Here is a 22,591-nt window from a genome sequence, read left to right as displayed (position 1 = left end):
TTTCCTCATATGTAAAACCGTGATGTATGTTCCTATAAGGACAGTATTTAAAAGCTCTCTTAAAGCAAATCTTAAATGAAAACAATAATGTCTTCTTTCCCTATTGGTATAGTGCAGGTGATGATAAAGAGAAATTATAACCAGGACTGATTTTGTTACGACGTTTCGTATCCGAGACCTCAAATGTAATCAATGAGATCGAAGATTAAAAATGAGTAATGGGCGTATATGCCATATTTCGGAAGTTTTGGGCTATATTTTGCATAGATTTACTGTAGATTTATAGCAATAACTGTAGAAAATCTCTAGACATGACCTTAACATATGATTTAAGTGCAATGCTAACATAGTAGTACATGATCTAAACGTGATTCAAGTACATTGCTAACACAGTTGTATTCGGTATTAACTTATAAAAGCGTTTGTTACATTTTCTAGTATATTATGGTCGCATTAGGAAATTGTGTAGCAACAAGTCGGAGGCGCAGGAGTGGCTGTGTGGTAAGTAACTTGCTTACCAGCCACATGGTTCCGGGTTCAGTCCCACTGTGTGGCACCTTGGGCAAGTGTCTTCTACTATAACCTCAAGCCGACCAAAGCCTTGTGAGTGGATTTGGTAGACGGAAACTGAAAGAAGCCTGTCATATATATATGTATATATATATATGTGTGTGTGCGTGTGTGTGTGTGTGTGTGTGTGTGTGTGTGTGTGTGTGTGTGTGTGTGTGTGTGTGTGTGTGTGTGTGTTTGCCCCCTCCCAACATCGCTTGACAACCGATGCTGGTGTGTTTACATCCCCGTAACTTAGCGGTTCGGCAAAAGAGTCCGATAGAATAAGTACTAAGCTTACAAAGAATAAGTCCTGGGGTCGATTTGCTCGACTAAAAGGCGGTGCTCCAGCATGGCCGCAGTCAAATGACTGAAACAAGTAAAAGAGTAAAGAGTAAGTCATTTATATTTTAGAAAGTTTTAGTTTCATGAAATCGCTCCAGTATAGCTTCCAATGTGCTAACATTATCTCTGAGTATTCACATATATACAATATATACACATGAATATATACAGAAGCTAAAATTCCCCCCCCCCCTCCGGATCGGAAGGGAGACTGGTGCAACGTGAAATGAAGTTATTTGCTAAAGAAGACAACACACTGCACGATCAGGGAATCGAACTCCCAATCTAGCGATCCTATGAAGTTTCACCGCTCGGTCACGCGCCCTCACACAAACAAACACTCACACAAACACACACATACATATTAGAAAGCTAAAAGTTATGGCCGGTCGTAGTGACGATTGTTTTCGGACCTATAAGATATCAGACGTCTTATATATTTTTACATATATATATATTTTTGAATGTAGACCGAACACATTGTATATTTAATATTCATTTCTTTCACTATGTACGTGTACACACATATATCAAAGTTTTTAGTATAGGATGTCATGGATGAAACATGTTGCATCAACTGAAACACATGTTACATCATAGTAAATTATAAAAGAAATTGCCTCGTGTAAGTCGCCATGATATGAAGTTTTCAACACTAAATTAGACAATGAAATATCTTATCCTTATTTTCTTCATTATTTTCCGTAAGTAACTATGTGGTAATTTTTTTTGAATTAACATTATTATTTGTGCGCATGCATACATATGCCGACACACACAAACACACACACACAAACACACACACACAAACACACACACACAAACACACACACACAAACACACACACACATATATGTATATATGTACATATATATGTATATATATATATATATATATATATATATATATATATATATATATATATATATATATATATATATATATATATATATATATATACATATATATATATATATACACTTTACTCTTTTACTCTTTTACTTGTTTCAGTCATTTGACTGTGGCCATATACGTTATTATTATTTAAAAAATTTAAGTCTTACAGCTGTTTCTGGGATATCTCAAAATATAGGATATCCCTTCATCGGGACCACAAATACCATTTTATCTTTAATAGATTTACTTTAAAATGAAAATGTCTCAATGGAGCTATGAAGACAGTCGTGTATTGCACATTAATGTATTTCACTTACCTTCTGTGGGGTCTGCAGTCAGTCTGCCGTCTTCCTAATGCAGTGGCCCTATCTTCTACTGTAATGAAGCAGATCCTTTTGAAAATCAATACGTGTTACGGTTTGTCGTTATATTTTTGACAACCCTGTCTTTTGCTGCCCTCTCTTTTTCATGGGAGTGTTTGAATTCACTTTCGATCTCGATCAGTGTTTGTTTCAGATAGAATCGTTTGTTATCCCTTAGTGGCACATTTAGACGGCTTGAGACTTTTGCTTGTTGTCTCAGTAGAATCCTCTTATCTGTGGAAGTTGTCGTATTTCTCTGTTGTTTTGACATTCTCTCTAGAGTAAGCTTGCTGCATACATCGTGCATTAAGTGCTGTAGTTTTAAGTAAATGTCTTATGTAGAGAGACTGGTAGACATGTTTTGCTGTATGAACTCTTTCTCAATGCCTTTCCAGTCAGCTTTATGGAAGTTCAGATTGAAAAGGAATGAGGTGCTTCTGTAGCCTGCATGTCTGCAGTTTTCCGTGGACTATACATTGTTTGCAGTATTAAGTTATGGTTCGAGAGTATAGATGATGTCACCTTAACAGTATGGATGAGCGCTGAGTTATTTATGAAGCAGAGATCAAGGGCAATTTTAATCCTTGTAGGGTAGATAATTATTTTCTTCTTGAAAAGCATGCTTGTGAGGTCGGGCATACGTAGACTCTCTCTCTCTCTCTCTCTCTCTCTCTCTATATATATATATATATATATATATATATATATATTAGGGACAAAATCCAAAAAATTACAGGCAAAAACTCAATTAAAATCAATTTATAAAAAATTAAAATTAAATTGAGCTTTACAGAGTAAAATATATATAAATATATAGTATTAGGGAAAAGAACCAAGGTTCATGAACTCATCGATGAAAATCCACTGTCACATATAGAAAAATTAATAAGTAAAAGCACAATAAATGAGTATAATATAATACTAAGTAAATATCATAAGATAAAGATAATAATAAAGATAACCCATCAAGGCCTGTGTTAAATATCTTATGATATTTACTTTGTATTATATTATACTCATTTATTGTGCTTTTAATTATTAATTTTTCTATATGTGACAGTGGATTTTCATAGATGAGTTCGTGAACCTTGGTTCTTTTCCCTAAAACTATATATATATATATATATATATATATATATATATATATATATATATATATATAACACTTCGATCAATGGATCTAAACTGCACACCCTCTACATCCGGAACTCCTGCTGCACTTCTTCCAATCGTATTTAATCTATCCAAGTGCAATCTTTGCAGCCATCTTCATGTTAGTGAGACGGGCTGTCGGCTAGCCGAGCGGTTCACGGAACATCTACGGAACGTCCGACTACACAGAAACGCCCCCATCGTCCGTCATTTTTGCTCGGCCGGCCACTCTGCATCACCCCTCACTGTTTTTGGCCTTGCCGTACGCCAAGGATCCACTCAACACAACCTCTTCCTTTCAGTGACATCCTTCACACACCTTTCTAAAAAGCATTTTACTTTGATTTTTAGTTTGTTCTATTTTTATTTATTTTTTGTTTTACTTTTTATTTCTAGATTCAACATTCAATTTTTAATTTTTAATTTTTGTTTCATTTACCTATTTATTTTTTATTATTTCATATTCACATTTTGTTTTATTTTTGATTTCTATTTTCAAGTTTTCTATTATTATTTTTTTATTTATATTTTGCGTTTTATTACTAATTACTATTTTCAAGTTTTTCCCTTCAGTTTCTATCCATTTTACACACAAAACACATATAGCATGAACCCTACATCCCATTGCCGCATAATATAGAAGTACATACCGCACACACATACACGTTTATCTATCCCGACATGTACAAATCGAACCCTCCACTCAGATGCAATGCACACACACACGCATATATACACACATATATATATATATATATATATATATATATATATATATATATATATATATATATATATATATGTGAGTAAAAATAAATACAAAAAAGGTGGGTTTTTTGTATTATTGTGTATAGAGGAATATATTATTTTGTTTAAAAGAGTTCCAACACTGTCTGTTTTTTATGTTTTATTTATATTTATATTCCTGCAGGACCAATGTGGGGTATAGAATATGGAATATACAATATATAATATAATATACAATATATAATATAAAATAAAATAAAATAAAAATGGATGGCACCATGAAAGAAAGTATTGAATGTCGATGAAATATTGAGTGTTCAATATAAAGGATCAAATATATAAATATAAATATATAAAGGCGACTCGAGTTTCAGGGCTATTTCCCTTCGTCATGGCCGGTATGACAGACTTTAACAGACTGTAATAAGTTGGCTGGTTTTCTGTCTTTTATACCAATTCCCTTGGACAGCAGCAGTAGGTGTTTGGTTATTTTTAGAATTGATGTCAAATCTATTTTTAGAAATGATATTTTAATTTATTGTTTTGTGTGGGTTGTAGAGATAAGATTTTTAAACCCCAGTAGGTGTTTGGCTGTTCTTAGAAATGATGCCAAATCTATTTATAGAAATGATGATATCTGAGAGATTTTTTGTGTTTTGGTTACAGGGATAAGATTTTTAAACCCCAAGTAAGATGGATTTAATCATTGCTTGTTAAGAGTGGGTTTGAATTTCTTAATAAAGTCCTTTTCTTTGCATTTTCTTTCAATTTCATATATATATACACACCCACACACGCCCCCTATTGCTAGTGGAGCGACCGTGCTTACATTGTAAAGTCAGAAAGAAGAATGGTGCGATCAAGCTCACACCTCGATCATGTGACCGCAACAGTACCAACACTAAGCAGGCATGCGCAGAAAGGTAGTGTAAGAATAATACAATAATAAAGAAATGAAATAGTGAAAGTGCAGATAAGTTTTGACTTCCGCTCGTGTGTATGTGTGTGTGCGTGTGTGTACACACACACACACACACAGCCACACGCACACACAGCCACACGCGCACACATACTTGATATGTTGCATTTTTAAATCGTACGTTTCTCAGTCGTGCGTTTTCTCTTCGTATACCCGAGTGTTTCACGAGTTGACTAAAATACATTTTAAAAAGTAGCCCACGCTGATTCAACATCTGTGTTGTCCGAGATACCAGCACGTTCGTTGTCAAGGAATGTTTGAAATGAGATTAAATTGTCATTGTTCCTCGGCTTAGTCACATCCACTTTTCGAATTGGTTCAGTGTGATTGTTACGAATATGACTGCGGATAATAAAACTCACCTTTGATCGTGTCAGTCTGTGGTCAGACCAACACTCCCCGGTGGAGAAAAATGTGTTACTTGGACATCTTCCCTCATGGAAGACCTAACCAATGAGATGATCATGTTTTCATCGGGGATGCTTCCAGGTAATTTTGTGGTGATGATTGAAGATTTGGAAAATAGTATGGTAATCAAAAGGCCTTACTCACTGCAAAGTACATGGTCGTTTGAGATTGCTTTGCCACCCCCATGCTTCCCTATTACGCCACCCCTTATGAATGTATCACAGCCTACACTTGCATTGAAATCCTCGAAGAAGTTTATCAGACTAGAATTTCTCTTTGATGATTTCATTTGAGTTCATAGTTGGAGCATAGCAGCTGAAAATAGTTGCATATTTATTTTTGCTGGTGCAGATACGCAATAATATGAGTGTTTCACTAATGCTAACAGGTAGAGTCTCAAGATGTTTCACCAGGTCATTCCGAATAACATACCCAACACCTGCCTGCATATATACATAGATACATAATATATATATATATATATATATATATATATATATATATATATATATATATATATATATATTACGGAGATGCACTTGCATAGCAAGTGACCTGATCTGAGATCGTGTGCTGGAACGAAAACAATTGCAGCGTGGAAGGTGTTTATAAGCCATTTAAAATAACACACAAAATCCGTTAGATTCACTTCAACATTTAAATTTAATTTGTCAAAATATTTTCGTCGCTTTGAGACCGCGACCTGTTCACTGACAAAATTCAGAGATGCAGCACAGAATTTTGTCAGTGAACAGAATTTTGTCAGTGAACAGGTCGCGGTCTCAAAGCGACGAAAATATTTTGACAAATTAAATTTAAATGTTGAAGTGAATCTAACGGATTTTGTGTGTTATTTTAAATGGCTTATAAACACCTTCCACGCTGCAATTATATATATATAGATATAGATATATACATTTCTTTTATTAGCCACACAGGGCTCAACAAAGATGGGACAAATACAATGTAGAGCTTTTCTTTTTGGGAGGGGGAAGGAAAAAAAACAATAGGGGTGAGTCGATCAAAAGGGATCATAGGAAGGGAAAAAGGGGGAAGTTCGATCAAAAGGAATCGAGGAGAAAAAACAAAAAAAAAGCGATCAATATGGATCGTGTATCACACAGTAATGTTCTCGTGTAAAAAGAGGGGAGGACAGTTTAGGTTTAGCCGTGGAAAGAAAAGCCTACAGAAAAGACCACGGTAGCCTTGATCAATATTGTCATTACAGAAACTATAACAGTGAGTGACTCTCTTTTGCCTTTTTGTTTTTTGTCTGGATTTTTTTTACTCTTTTATAGTGTTATGCTCAAGGTGGCTCCGTCATTCACACGTGCCATCCTTGCTACATTCACCCACCTTGTTTTGAAGCATTCACTAGACAAGACTTCCCTTTCTACTCTCACCTTCCTCTTCAGATGATACTTGAAGAAGTTGATGAGAGATTGCCCAGAGAGGAAAGTCTTTGTCTCTAGACCTTTCAGACGCGTCCACCATACACATTCTTTCGCCATAGCCACAAGTACGATGAAAATAGCTCTTCCTTCCCGTTTAAAAGAAGGAGGCGCGACAATATTCACGATAGACTCGGCTGATAGACCGACTCGTCCCACACGCGATAGCAGTTGTTCGACGTAAGCCCATAGATCGGAAATGGTGGGTGCAGAACGGTTTCGTCGCTCCGCCTGTATCTCGGACAGGTCGGCCCCGTGTTTCTCGAGCCATGCCGGTAGAGCTTATCCCGAACGGGTAGAGCTTCTCGATAGCACTGCCAGGTCAGGGATCTCTGGAAGTTGTCCATAGGTCCCGGCCCGAAGGTCGTCTTAAACAGGCGGGTCAGGTATTCCTCGTCGACGCCCAGGTTCGCCCCGAGATCGTCGTCGTACCTTCCCTCCACTAATCCACTATAGAATGCGTTAGTTGTGATGCAGTCGCTCAAGGTTAACCCGGGGTGTTGGAGTTGCCGGAGAGCAACGCGACACTCGCGGTGCCATTCGCCCTTCCTCGGCCTCTTCTTTATCCACGACTGCAGTTCGGTCATGGAGACGAGCTGCGGAAAAGCGCGCCGCACAAACGGCGACCACACCTGTTCACCGTAGAGCCGGAGATGTCGCAGTCTCAGCGCGTGTCTGCGCATCATCAACCACGGCATGCCCAGTCCTCCTTTTAACGGGTGTTGGCAGCAAACGGATCGCCTAACCATCGGAACGCTTCCTTTCCACAAGAAGCGGAAGAGGATGCGCTCCAGCTTGGTGATGGTAGGGTCGGGACAAGGAACGACGGTTAGGCGGTAGTAGATGACGGACGCGATGTACGTCTTCGCCACCTCCGCCCGACCTTTTAGGGACAGCTTCCTCTCGGCCCATTGCCGGGCTAGAGTGGCCACCCTTCTCGTTATCTCGTCCCAGTTCTTCTCCGTTTGGAGGTCCGGACCAAACCAGACCCCGAGCAACTCAACCGGACCGTCAGTCCAACGTCCCACGACGGAGGCGTTGCTTGACACATACATACATACATACATACATACATACATACATACATACATGCATATATATATACATAGATACATAGATACTCATGCACGTACACACATGCACACACACACATACACACGAGCGGAAGTCAAAACTTATCTGCACTTTCACTATAACATATCTTTATTATTTTATAATTCTCACACTACTTTCTGCGCATGCCTGCTTAGAGTTGGTATTATTGCGGTCATATGATCGAAGTGATCTCACCATTTTTCTTTCTGACTTTACAATGTAAGCACGGTCGCTCCACTAGCAATATGCGCCAAAGAAGAACAGGTCGGCCCCGTGTTTCTCGAGCCATGCCGGTAGAGCTTATCCCGAACGGGTAGAGCTTCTCGATAGCACTGCCAGGCCAGGGATCTCTGGAAGTTGTCCATAGGTCCCGGCCCGAAGGTCGTCTTAAACAGGTGGGTCAGGTATTCCTCGTCGACGCCCAGGTTCGGAAATATATCAGGTGCTGAAATTCATCGGACGCTTTTACCACCAAACGGGAACAGTGCACTACCGCGTAGATGTGTGTATGTGTGGATCGAGAAGTTTAAAAGTGGCCAGACAGTCATGACGTACGAAGAGGGAGCAGCATACCCCTGGACCTCCACCACTGTCGAGAAGATTCAACAAGTTCAAGAGATGGTAGTTGTGAACCGGCGAGTGTTCATCGATGAGATAGCTCATTCTCTGTAGATTAGTCATGGTTCTTATTTCTTTATTGCCCACAAGGGGCTAAACACAGAGGGGACAAAAGAAAGGATGAAAGGCAAAGTCGACCTCGGCGGAATTTGAACTCAGAACGTAACGGCAGACGGATCCATCATTATAGGGCAGGATCGAAAAGACAGCGTATGTACTGGAAACATCCTGGCTCACCAGGGAAAGGTGATACTAACCCTATTTTGGGACTCAAAATTACCTATGCTGGAAGACTACCTGGAAAAGGGGTGTACGATCAACAGTGCAGGATACAGTGCTTTGCTGGCCAACAAACTGACACCAGCAATTAGATAGATAGATAAATAGATAGATAGATAGATAGATAGATAGATACATTTCTTTTATTAGCCACACAGGGCTCAACGAAGATGGGACAAATACAATGTAGAGCTTTTCTTTTTGGGAGGGGGAAGGAAGGAAAAAAAAAAAAAAAAAAAAAAAAATTGGTGGTGTCGATCAAAAGGGATCGTAGGAAGGGAAAAAGGGGCAGTTCGATCAAAAGGGATCGAAAAAAAAAAGAAAAGGAAAGGCCGATCAATAGGGATCGTGTATCACACAGTAATGTTCTCGTGTAAAAAGAGGGGAGGACAGTTTAGGTTTAGCCGTGGAAGGAAAAGCCCACGGAAAAGACCACGGTAACTTTGGTCAATATTCTCATTGAAGAAACTATAACAGTAAGTGACTCTCTTTTGCCTTTTTGTTTTATTTTTTTTTCTTGTTCATAGGGTTATGCTCAAGATGGCTCCGTCGTTCACACGTGCCATCCTTGCTACATTCACCCATCTTTTTTTGAAGCATTCACTAGACAAGACTTCCCTTTCTACTCTCAACTTCCTCTTCAGGTGATACTTGAAGAAGTTGATGAGAGATTGCCCAGAGAGGAAAGTCTTTGTCTCTAGACCTTTCAGACGCGTCCACCATACACATTCTTTCGCCATAGCCACAAGTACGATGAAAATAGCTCTTCCTTCCCGTTTAAAGGAAGGAGGCGCGACAATATTCACGATAGACTCGGCTGATAGACCGACTCGTCCCACACGCGATAGCAGTTGTTCGACGTAAGCCCACAGCTCGGAAATGGTGGGACACTGTACGAGTGCGTGCAGAACGGTTTCGTCGCTCTGCCGGCATCTCGGACAGGTCGGCCCCGTGTTTCTCGAGCCATGCCTGTAGAGCTTATCCCGAACGGGTAGTGCTTCTCGATAGCACTGCCAGGCCAGGGATCTCTGGAAGTTGTCCATAGGTCCCGGCCCGAAGGTCGTCTTAAACAGGCGGGTCAGGTATTCCTCGTCGACGCCCAGGTTCGCCCCGAGATCGTCGTCGTACCTTCCCTCCACTAATCCACTATAGAATGCGTTAGTTGTGATGCAGTCGCTCAAGGTTGACCCGGGTTGTTGGAGTTGCCGAAGAGCAGCGCGACACTCGCGGTGCCATTCGCCCTTCCTCGGCCTCTTCTTGATCCATGACTGCAGTTCGGTCATGGAGACGAGCTGCGGGAAAGCGCGCCGCACAAACGGTGACCACACCTGTTCACCGCTGTCTACGTAGAGCCGGAGATGTCGCAGTCTCAGCGCGTGTCTGCGCATCATCAACCACGGCATGCCCAGTCCTCCTTTTAACGGGTGTTGGCAGCAAACGGATCGCCTAACCATCGGAACGCTTCCTTTCCACAAGAAGCGGAAGAGGATGCGCTCCAGTTTGGTGATGGTAGGGTCGGGACAAGGAACGACGGTCAGGCGGTAGTAGATGACGGACGCGATGTACGTGTTCGCCACCTCCGCCCGACCTTTCAGGGAAAGCTTCCTCTCGGCCCATTGCCGGGCTAGAGTGGCCACCCTTCTCGTTATCTCGTCCCAGTTCTTCTCCGTTTGGAGGTCTGGACCAAACCAGACCCCGAGCATCTCAACCGGACCGTCAGTCCAACGTCCCACGACGGAGGCGCTACTTGACGGCATGGGGTTGCTTCTCCAGGTGCCGAGCCGCAAGCCCACTGACTTATCCCGGTTGATTTTCGCTCCCGTTACCGCTTCGTAGTCTCTCAGTGTCTCGCCGACAAGCTCGATGTGCTTTTGGCTAGACACTATGACGGTGACGTCGTCCGCGTATGCCGACACGCTCGTCCCGCATCCCAACTCTCGCGGGATGCCCCTCAGCGTCGCCAGCTTCCGCAGTAGTGGCTCGAGAGTCAACACGTACAGAAGCGACGAGAGGGGGCATCCCTGACGGACCGAACGTGCAATGTCGAAGGGTCTTGATAGATGCCCATTGACGCGAACTACCGAACGGATGCCTCTGTACAAGGCAGCCATCCAGCCGCGGAAAATGGGACCGAAGCCGGCTGCTATGAGGACAGCCTCCAAGTATTGATGGTCTACCCTATCGAAAGCTTTCGATTGATCTAAATTGATCAGGGCCCCACCCATGCCAGGTTCCTTAACTACCCTCTCTATGATGTAGCGCATCAGATGGAGGTTGTCATGGATGCTCCTGCCCGGCACCGCGCACGTTTGCGCCTTGCCGATCAGTTTCTCGATGACAAGCGCCAACCGCTTGGCTAACACCTTGGCCAAAATTTTCAAGTCTGCATTGAGCAGAGTGATGGGCCTAAAGTTATCTATGACGTCCCCCTTGTTTGGATCTTTCTTCAGCAGCGTTACGGCTCCTCGACTCACAAAACCGGGAATGCTCCCGTTTTGCTGCCAGTTGCAGTACACCGCCACCAAGACGTCTCCAAACAAGTCTGGCTTACAGTTGTAAAGCTCGTAGGGCAGACCATCCAAACCCGGAGATTTGTCCCTCGAGCATCCCGCCATCGCGTCCCTCACTTCCGCCGCCGTGATGGCACCTTCGCAGCACTCCGCCTCTCTTGCCGAGAGTCGTGGCAGGCTGTGCAGGTAGGCACTGAAGTCCACCCTGCGTTCTCGCTCGCCATTCGTCCCAAACAGTCGAGCAAAGTGCCGCTGAAAGGCCTCACACATTTTGCTTGGCTCGAGCAGTTCGCGCCCCTGTTCGTCCACCAGAGACCGAATGGTGGCTTTGTTGCCCTGTTGCGCCTCCGCCACCCGGGCCTCTCGTGCGGCTCCAACACCTTCGTTTCTTAGAGCACGCATCCTAGCCCTGACAACGCACCCTTCGTGTTTGGCGTTGAAGTGTTGGTCAAGGGCCAACCTCGCCGCCAAAACGTCGGATGCGATGCCACTTCTAATTGCCTCTTCTAGCTTCTTAACTAGTTCACCCTCTACTCTGTTTCTGTCTATGGCTAGTGCTTTGCTATACCTAACCGCTTCTGCTTTTATTGCTCTCTTGAGGGCAAACCACCATTTGTTATTGATGATGGCTCCTGTCAAAGCCCTCTTTACTAACGTGCTAATCCGGTCTCTGAAAACTGGTCTCGACGGGAAAGACGCGTTTAGTTTCCAGTAACCGGAGCCCTGCCTATGTGTCTTATCTAAGTCTAGCGTACACGTCACAAGTTTGTGATCCGTGTAGCTGACTATGTGAAATTGTGGACACCCTATGCTATCTCTATCTACTCTCCTACACAGTATTCTATCTAGATACGATCTCGACGACCCGATGCGGTTTGTCCATGTCCACATTGGCGCATTCGGGTAATCGAGTCGGTACCTGTCAGACAGTTGAAAGCGTCTGAGCAGGTCTTTGAGGCATTTGCATCCCCGTCTATTCCTATCTCTGCCAACATAGTCTAGATGCGTGTCCAAGGTAGCATTCCAATCCCCCACTAAAAGTAAAGGACGAGACGTTCCTAGGAATACTTCTAGACGTCGAAAGAAATCCGGCCTACCTGTTAAAGGTGGTGCGTATACTGATATGAGTCGAAAAGCACACCCATCGCTGCCATCGACATCCAGAACAACCAATCTACCCTCCGGGTCTATGAATACTGTCTTTACTTCGAGATCCAGACTCTTGCGAAAGAGTACCGCCGTGCCACTACCGCCCATTCTCGGCAGACAGGGAGAAAAATAAATGTTAAACTGTCTGCCAAACATGGACGATAGGGCCCGCGTATCATGGAGTCTGGTCTCGCTTATGGCTATGATTTCTAGTTTATGTGACTTTATGTCATTTAGGAGGTACCCTTGTTTCCAAGGGGACCCCAAGCCACGCGCATTTACACAACCAATCTTGAGCATCATTTTGATTTGAGTGTTAAAGTTTTATAAAGAGAGTCACTTACCGTTTGAGAGTTTTTGTGTCTCCTCCTTCGGGTTTTCTTCGAGGAGATCACTAGATAGATAGATATGTGTATATATATTTATCCCCCATTCATGTTTCTATATATTACTAAGAGCATGTTGTTATCCCCTGAAACGACCAAATACTCGACCAGAACTATACTGAAACACGTTCACTACACCCACATATCTATAGATTCTAGCATCAAACAACCATATGCATACTCTGTATGGCATGAATGCACAACAAACAGAAGTGACGGTGTTGTTACAAAACTTTGAGATTTTTAAGCAGAACTTCTCGTTTTTTAGGTGTCAAGGCATTTAAAGTGGATTGCGAAGAAATGGCAAAACGGCACTGTGCTAAGAGCTTTAAGCCTGCTGCCACAACCGATAAAGAAACATTCTGCAGGTATGTATGTATGTATGTATGTATGTATGTATGTATGTATGTATGTATGTATGTATAGATAGATATCTTTCTTTTATTAGCCACACAGGGCTGCACACAGAGGGGACAAATATAACTGTAGAGCTTTTCTTTAAAAATTAAAAAAAAAAGGTAAAATAAAAATTAAAAAATCCGATCAAAAGGGATCGGTAGGGGCCAAAAAAAAAGGGTATCGTATATCACAGAAAATGTCAATAGTTTAAAATGGGGTAACATTAGGTTTATCCATGGAGAGAAAAGCCTACGGAAAAGGCCGCGGTAACCTCAGCAGGGAATAGACACATGAGAGTAAAGTGCTCTCTCTCTCTCTCTCTCTTTTTTTATTATTTTTCTCGATAGGTAGATAGATAGAGAGAGAGAGAGAGGGAGAGAGAGAGAGAGAGAGAGAGAGAGGAGAGAGAGAGAGAGAGAGAGAGAGAGAGAGAGAGAGAATCTTACTGTGAGTATATGTATTATAATTAATATGTGTGCCATTCTATATTGACAAATATAGAATATCGTTATCAAAATGCTAGCTGTATTGCAATGGATCTAAGTCGATGGAACCAAGAATATCTGACTTATATATTAAAACATCTTGTACAATGAAATATAGACGCCATTTATTTTTAAACTACCACCGATTCAAGAAATGATATCTCCACTACCAATTCTCTCACGGTCTTGACTGAGATATTCGTGGTTTACTCATATATATATTTATGTCAACTAATTAGACAAAAGACAGTACAAATTATACTAGGCAACATTCAGGTAAATATAAATAAATAGACAATTATTTTGGCCCATTTTGAATTGAAAATTGTATAATTTTTCTATCGTTGTTTAAAGATCTCTGACAGTGAGACTAAATTTTCTATCTAGTTGTAGAAATATGAAGTTGAGAAATAATTTTGCTCTTAATAATTGAGTATTGATTTTGGTTTATTCTTCTTATAACTCTTGAAAGGCGAGAATGAGTCCAGAATGGAGTTGGTATAAATATATAAGCAATACGAGAATACAAGAATACCTGAATGTATAATTTTTGCCTTCCAGTACTTACAAAGTGTTTGAGAGATGTCTGTGGAAAGATCGAAAGGTACCCGAGTATTGTCAAGTACTGTACAGAAAGGATTACTTTTGGAATTGTGATGTAAGTAGCTTGTATTACTTTAGTTTTATCTGTCTAAAACAATGAGCTACAGAGCAACGTACGATTATTAAGAATCGTTGTATTGTAAGAATATAAACAATCATTTTTCCTAAAACCACCATTCAAGCAACAATCGATCAAGGAAAGAGTGAATATGTTATTTAGTTACGTTTTACCTTTTTTTCAATTGGATACTAAATAATGTGGCTTAGGACTTCACGCGATGACATACACGTATCGAATAGCCATAGTTGCAATATTTATTTATATTCTCTGATAATCTATTGTGTCACGCTTGTAAAATTTTTAATCGATCATAGTATTACGGCAGCCTTATTCAGTAGAGGACTATAAATTCACCTGTGAATATGTCTGAAAATGTATTACCCGCTTTCAAACTACAAAATTTTGACAATTATTCAACATTTCTTTTCAGAATGGCTCTGGTCACATATTTGGAGTAAGTAAAACTTTTCTACTGCCGCTATGAAAACAACTACATCAAACTGAAGGATATATTTTTTTTAATTCATTATAATACGGTTGAAATATTTTGGTAGTGTAGGTAGCTGTCTTTTTGTTATTAGGAAAATAGTATAGTAAACTTAAAACATAATGCAAAGCCACCGGGACACAAAGAGATTCTTTTTTTTCTTTTTTTTTTTTTTTTTGACAGGAGTATTACAGAGTAATTTCCCTATGCAAAATAAACCAAACGAAAATATTGGAAAAAGGTGTATTATAACAAGTGTCCATCGTATTAAAGTCATATTGTAACGTCCTAAATGAAGTAGAAGTGTTCACATTAAAAACAGCATGAGTCAGACATGTAATATATGCAATATACATTCTACGCTACGATTTTAAAAGATTGTTCTGATATAAGGACAATTGTAGAAAATTGCAATATGAAACCGTATAGTTACAATAACATTATGGATAGTGTAACTTATGTTATACACAGAATATTATAGAATGCATAGGAATAACACTTAAAAGAATGATATGCTAGATTTATAATACGGATACGCTAGAATTATTCCCTACAGTAATATTTCGAATGTATTTTACTAAAATATGATTCATTTTAAATAAGAAGTATGAAACAATTGTGATGGTGTTATATAGCCATTTTAAATTTTGAAGACTAGCTTTATGTACGTTCCTCCAAATGAACAAGGATCCCATAGAAGCAGTTTCAGTAATTCCCAGAGAAAGAGAAATAGTTGTAAGACACGGTATGCTCTGATTATTCTGTATCAACAATTAGTAGCATCAGCGAGCATAAATTGAATCTAACAGCCATTCTATTAAACCTAGACTTACGTTAGATAATAAAAAAACATATAAGCACAACATAAACAAACCGCCTTGTAAGTTATTTAAAAGTATCTTGAAACATGAATTATATGGTAAAAAAAAATGTAACATGCATGAGGTTTCCAGTTGAGCCTATCAACGGGACAGCTTGCTCTTCAACTTAACGTGCAAGTGGCAAAGCACTTCATAGTCACGTAAATCCTTAATATAGCAGTCAGGGAGATTCAGTGTGACACAGAATGTGACGAGCCTGGTCCTTTGAAATACAAGTACTACACATTTTTGACAATCGGGTGGACCGGCAAAAAATAAAATAAAGTTTCTCGCTCAAGAACACAACGCGTCGTCGTGAATTTAACTCGCGACCTTACGATCGGTAGCCGAATACCCTCACCACTAACCCCTCACCTTCACACCGTAATATATCCTCATGAATAACATATAAAATTATGTGTGGGCCTTATTAATACATTTTATCCTCATAGCACACTAAAAATTGTAGTCTAATTGAATATTAATGGAAGTGCTAAGAGTAGCAAAGTAAAATAGCTTACCTAAATCACATTAAATGTTTGTCGATATAAAACTTTGAATAACCAAACTTTTCTGCCATTTACAGGTTAGGAGCCAGGCACTATTCGCAAATGCTCTTATAACTCTATTACTCGCATATATATAAGTGTATATGATGTCACTACAACGATGTACGTGTATTATTTTAAAGACGTTTTTCAATGAGATGAGTCATAAAATTGAATTCCCAATATTGCAAGAGATCAGCTTTACTACACATGTCTACAATTCTATACGTGACATTGAAGATATTTTCTAATGTTCTACACAGTATGCTGTAAATTTAGATTAAAATAACTTTTCAAAATTTCATTTATTTTTACTTTGTCAATTTTTGTAATTTTCAAATCGTTTTAAATGTAACATTTGAAATATTCCCCCCGGAGGAAAATTGTGCCATACCAGTAAAATGAATAGTATTAAGAAAAGGAAAAATTGTTGCCACAAATTCCACATTAAACAAAATAGCATTATCGTAACGTAAACTATAATCTGACAAACACAATAGACCCGTAATAACTAGACCCACGGGAATTAATATTACCTATAAAGGAATAAGAACTAAAGACAAAGGAGAGTTTTGTGTCTACTTCCTTTGCAAGTACAAATTCCAAGTAAAACAATACAGATATCTGAGAGCATAAATAATACCAGATATTCATGAAACTCTACGCTAGGTATTAGAAAATATTTCAGCATGGCTTTAATAACAATTTCCTCATATGTAAAACCGTGATGTATGTTCCTATAAGGACAGTATTTAAAAGCTCTCTTAAAGCAAATCTTAAATGAAAACAATAATGTCTTCTTTCCCTATTGGTATAGTGCAGGTGATGATAAAAAGAAATTATAACCAGGACTGATTTTGTTACGACGTTTCGTATCCGAGACCTCAAATGTAATCAATGAGATCGAAGATTAAAAATGAGTAATGGGCGTATATGCCATATTTCGGAAGTTTTGGGCTATATTTTGCATAGATTTACTGTAGATTTATAGCAATAACTATAGAAAATCTCTAGACATGACCTTAACATGTGATTTAAGTGAAATGCTAATACAGTAGTACAAGGTATTGACTCATAAAATATTCAATATGCTTTATAGCATATTATGCTTGCATAACGAAATACCGTATGCCAACAAGTCATTGATATTTACGTACCATCTTCCAGGTATATATTTGATAAGTAAGTTAGTATATCAAATAACGTTACACTGCTATATGTTATAGCTAATTAAACAATGAGTTTGCGGTTGATTAATGAGTTAGATGGGTGCTGATGAAGAAGCAAAATGTCCGAACTATGACATATGTACCCATTACCCATTACCAAAATCAGTGTAGAGTATCTGTAGGGATGATCTAAACGTGATTCAAGTACATTGCTAACACAGATGTATGCGGTATTATCCTATAAAAGCGTTTGATACCATTTTCTAGTATATTATGGTTGCATTAGGAAACTGTGTACCAACAAGTCATTTAGATTTTAGAAGGATTTAGTTTCATGAAATCGCTCCAGTATAGCTTCCAATGTGCTAACATTATCTCTGAGTATACACATATATACAATATATACACGGAAGGGAGACTGGTGAAACGTGAAATGAAGTTATTTGCTAAAGAAGACCACACACTGCACGGTCTGGGAATCGAACTCCCAATCTAGCGATCCTATGAAGTCTCACCGCTCGGCCATGCGCCTTCACACAAACAAACACTCAGACAAACACACACACACATATTAGGAAGTTAAAAGTTATGGCTAGTCATAGTGACGATTGTTTTCGGACCTATAAGATGTCAGACGTTTTATATATTTTTACACATATATATATATATATATATATATATATATATATACAACCCGTTCCAACATGTGCATACACAAATGTCGAAACCAGTCTAGCCTCACCACACACTCTTGTCTCTTCTTTATTATTACCATTCCTTTCTGTGTTTCACTCACCAACTCCTTCCCTACGAAATACACACAGAACTGCTCACATACTTCTATGAACCTTTTGATTGATGAAAATTGGTAACATTCCTTCGATTAAGCATTCGATTAAGCATTCGTTATATTGCCTGGAGAAATGAACGCATTAACTGAGACCCGCATGATGACCATGGATATTATGGATTGTACGGCAGTCATTCGAAGAATAAGGACGATGATCGTAAAAAAACACATGAATTGTAGAAACATATGTAGTGTTGCATTGGAATATTTATAAATTCCCTCCATGGAGTATTATTATTATTGTTGTTGTTGTTATAGAAATAAGTGCATAGGCTAATGTGCATATGAAATGATGCGTCATTGCACATGCTGATCCCCAAGTCTTTCACTGCCTGTGACTCTGGGATTGTAGTACCTGCCTTTCCTGCAAATGTAGAACACCACTTAGGATCTGAGTTTCCTCAGAAAGGGCACCATTGGCTGCAACTACCTGACATCTGTGTGAATTTGCGGTTGTTGGTGTTCATCTGTTGCTTTTTTATTGAATAAAGGTGAGAAAGAGAGAGAGCAGAAATGTTCAGAGAGAGAGAGAGAGAGAGAGAGAGAGAGAGTAATAGGGAGTGATACGGAAGTTTTTGTCGAAGAGATAGAGAAGGTAAAGTTCAATGAGAGATGTAATATGAGATAAGGAGTCTGAAAGAATAGGTGTCGTTATGTGTAGGAGAGAAATACGGTGGTCTATAAATAAGGTCGGAGAAAGAGAGAGAAAGGTATCGTAGAAAATTCTAAAATAATATACATCACGTAGGTGCAAAAAATCGAAATATATAACTTTAGGACACACACACACACACACACACACACACACACACACCGTAAATTAGACACATAAACATAGAGTAAAATTGTCAAAAACGATTACATTAAGATTAAGGAACAGGAGTCTAAGTTCATTGGAGATAAACACATATATAGGCTTACACACACACACTCATACACACACACAAACACAGACACATATACACGCACATGTGTCACCCCTTATGTTGTTTATGGCGTTTATTGGCTATACGGAATTTACAGGGGGTGGGGTAGCAGAAACAAGATGGGGAAAGAAAATGTGAATAAGGTTCAAGAGAAGAGTGAAAAACGGAGAAAGAGAAAACAAAAAGAGAAAAGAGGAAAAAGAAAAGACAGAAAATGAGAGAGAAGATTCTGAATTCAAACCGCTAAATGATGATGATGATAAAATTTTGCTAAGGTCGACTTTGAGTTTGCTCCTTTCGGTGTCGATATAATATATACCAGGGAATTACTGGGGTAGATGTAATACACTTTTCCCCACCCACAGAAATTACATACCTCGTCCCCCAAAATTGAAATCAATATTCATATGACATCCATTACTCCTTGTCAGTTAATTTTTTTCAATTACAAAATTTATGCTCTCCCGCGATGTTGCATGGTCACAAATACATCAAATTTATGCTGCAAAAGAAAATGGATGCATAAAAATTGTTAAATCAAGAACGAATAAATTGTATATGTAATACTGACTTCTTTCAGTATGTACGGTTACAGACATATATCAGAGTTTTATGTAACGTTTTATACACCTATTGTGTTGGTGAATGTACAAAAATATAAACATAAAAATGTATTATGATATAGGATGCCATAGATAAAATTTACATGCCTTCTTCGTCAGTTCAGATACGTGTTCCATCATAATTAATTATAAAAGAAACTGCCACGTGTAAGTCGACATAATATGAAGTTTTCATCACAAAATTAGACAATGAAATATACCATCCTTATTTTCCTTGTTATTTTCCCTAAGTAGCAATATGGTAAATATTTTTGAATAAGCGTTACTATTTCTGCGCAGAATATAGATATGATATAAGTGATGTAATATAATTATTGTCTCTTTTTCTCTTTCTCACTCTCTCTCTTCATACATATACACATGCATACATATGCCCGCACGCACACACAGACATATATATATATATATATATATATGGGTATATATATATACACATATATTCTTTTATTCTTTAACTTGCTTCAATCCTGTGACTGCACCCATGCTGGAGCACGACATTAATCGAAGAAATCTACTCCTGGTACTTATTCTATCGGTCTCTTTTGCCAAGTCGCTAGGCTACGGGGGCGTAAACACACCAGCATCGGTTGTCAAGCGATAGTGGAAGGACAAACACAGACACGCACACATAAATATATACATGTATATATACGACAGGCTTCTTTCACTTTCCGTCTACCAAATTCACTTACAAGGTTTTGGTCTGTCCGAGGCTATAGCAGAAGACAGTCGCCCAAGGTTCTACGCAGCGGAACTGAACCCGAAATCATGTGGTTGGGAAGCAAGCTTCTTATCACACAACCACACACCTGCACCTATATATATATATATATATATATATATATATATATATATATATATATATATATATATATATATATATATATATATATATATATATATATATATATATATATATATATATATATATATATATATATATATATATATATATATATATATATATATATATATATATATATATATATATATATATATATATATATATATATATATATATATATATATACATATATATATATATATATATATATATATATATATATATATATATATATATATATATATATATATATATATATATATATATATATATCCATATATGTATAATTTATAAGATGTGGTACTTTAGTTCTGTCTATGTTCACTTTCCAGCATGAGTAACCATACTTAAATTTTCCCACTTTTGCCCTTTGCTCCTCATTCAACAATAAACACTAATACCACCCTTCTATATTGTCCTAATTTTTGGTATCCACTATCACTGGGTTTCGCCACGATATTATTTCATTGTTTAGTTCCTCATTCGTATCATCATACATTAAAGCATAGCAACTTTTACACTTGGCCGGGGGAGGGGATGTTTCGGGTGTTCTGTGTGAAAGTGCTTTTTTGTTTTTGTGTCGGAGAGGAGTGGGGAGGTTTGGTGTCTGTAGGGGGAGGGGGAGGCAGAGAAGGTGAGGGTTGGTGTGTGGTGGGTGTGGGATGGGAGTCTAAATCCATCTGACATTTCTTTTTCCTTGGTTTCTTTTACCAATCGTTTCCCATATAACTTTTCCTCCGTTGTTACTGATTGCGAAGCCGCCTCCTTTCTTGCTGGTTTTTCCCTAAGTCCCCGTGGGCGGCGAAGGGCGGTCCGCTTGAATGTGGCCTTTTAGGCCACATTAATAACACCGCGGAGTCCTGCCCTCCACTTTAACGCTAAGTAGTTCCGTCTCCTCAATCCACTTTGGTCGATCCGAGACTATATTAGTAGACAATACCCAAGGTGGCATGTGATTAAACTGAAACCGGAACCATGTGGTTGAGAAGCCAGGTTCTTACCACATATCCACGCATATGTATATACACACACACACACACACATACACACACACACACACACACACACACAAACATATATATATATATATATGTGTGTGTGTGTGTGTGTGTGTGTGTGTGTGTGCCTGTATGTGTGTATATGTCTATATCTGAGTATCCATGTTTCAATATATTACACTAAGTGCATTTTGATGTCCCCTGAGATGACCACATACTCGACCAGAATTATACTGAAACACATTCTTTTCACCAGAGAAATCTACAAATTCGAGCATCAGACAACCATATGTATACACTGTACGTTAAGAATGCGCAGCAAATAGAAATGACGGTTTAACAAAAAATTTATTTCGTAATAATCTTTTGATGTTTTCAAAAGAAACTTCACATTTTTCAAGTGTCAAAGCAGATGAAGCGGAATGCATTAGAACGTCAAGACTTGAATGTCCTTCTACCTTTTCACTTCCTTCCTACGAACATTTTTGTAGGTAAGTATGTATGTATGTATGTATGTATGTATGTATGTATGTATGTATGTCAGGTCACTTATGAGGCTCTCATACGTGCTACTGGTAACATGGAATCCAGTACAACCTGTTGCATGGTCGGGTTGCCGACGACTAAACTGGCACCCCCACCAGGCTATCCTGGTGAGGAGGGCTGCTAGAAACCCAACAGGATTAAAAACAAGACCTTTTGAAAGTTCGGATGGACCTAGTGCAGGCTCAGCGGCTAACTAGCAATAACACGGACACGCAGAAATTCCGGAATGGTGTCCGGCGTGGTGAAAGACCACTGGGAGTGAGGC

At 39.0% G+C, this 22,591-nt stretch overlaps 2 protein-coding genes and 1 long non-coding RNA gene across 4 annotated transcripts in view; 2 read left to right on the top strand and 1 right to left on the bottom strand.

The window, feature by feature from the left end:
- LOC106870360 (uncharacterized) overlaps window positions 1-22,591 on the bottom strand; it is a 182,552-nt gene that overhangs the window by 154,804 nt on the left and 5,157 nt on the right. Inside the window, exon 1 of one of the 2 annotated variants that reach the window (XR_008265912.2) lies at window positions 2,109-2,751. The exons of the other annotated variant lie outside the window; for it this stretch is intronic. This is a non-coding gene — a long non-coding RNA (uncharacterized LOC106870360). Of the gene's footprint in view, window positions 1-2,108; window positions 2,752-22,591 lie in introns of those variants that run through there. 2 annotated transcript variants of the gene reach the window in all.
- On the top strand, window positions 1,445-16,674 carry LOC149132052 (uncharacterized). The gene is made up of 5 exons (XM_089366095.1): window positions 1,445-1,598; window positions 13,196-13,295; window positions 14,373-14,469; window positions 14,906-14,929; window positions 16,409-16,674. The coding sequence occupies exons 1-5, from the start codon at window positions 1,562-1,564 to the stop codon at window positions 16,466-16,468; spliced, it is 318 nt and encodes a 105-aa protein (XP_089222221.1). The 5' UTR covers window positions 1,445-1,561; the 3' UTR covers window positions 16,469-16,674.
- LOC128249797 (uncharacterized) overlaps window positions 21,863-22,591 on the top strand; it is a 5,856-nt gene continuing 5,127 nt past the window's right edge. The window contains exon 1 of the mRNA XM_052974301.2: window positions 21,863-22,271. Coding sequence (XP_052830261.1) covers window positions 22,150-22,271 — 122 coding nt within the window. The 5' untranslated portion in view covers window positions 21,863-22,149. The remainder of the gene's footprint in view (window positions 22,272-22,591) is intronic.

Source organism: Octopus bimaculoides, chromosome 18, assembly GCF_046866305.1.
Source record: "Octopus bimaculoides isolate indiv1 chromosome 18, ASM4686630v1, whole genome shotgun sequence".
NCBI lineage: Eukaryota > Metazoa > Mollusca > Cephalopoda > Octopoda > Octopodidae > Octopus > Octopus bimaculoides.
Note: the sequence above shows the minus strand (reverse complement) of the source record. Positions and strands in the feature narration are given on the sequence as shown.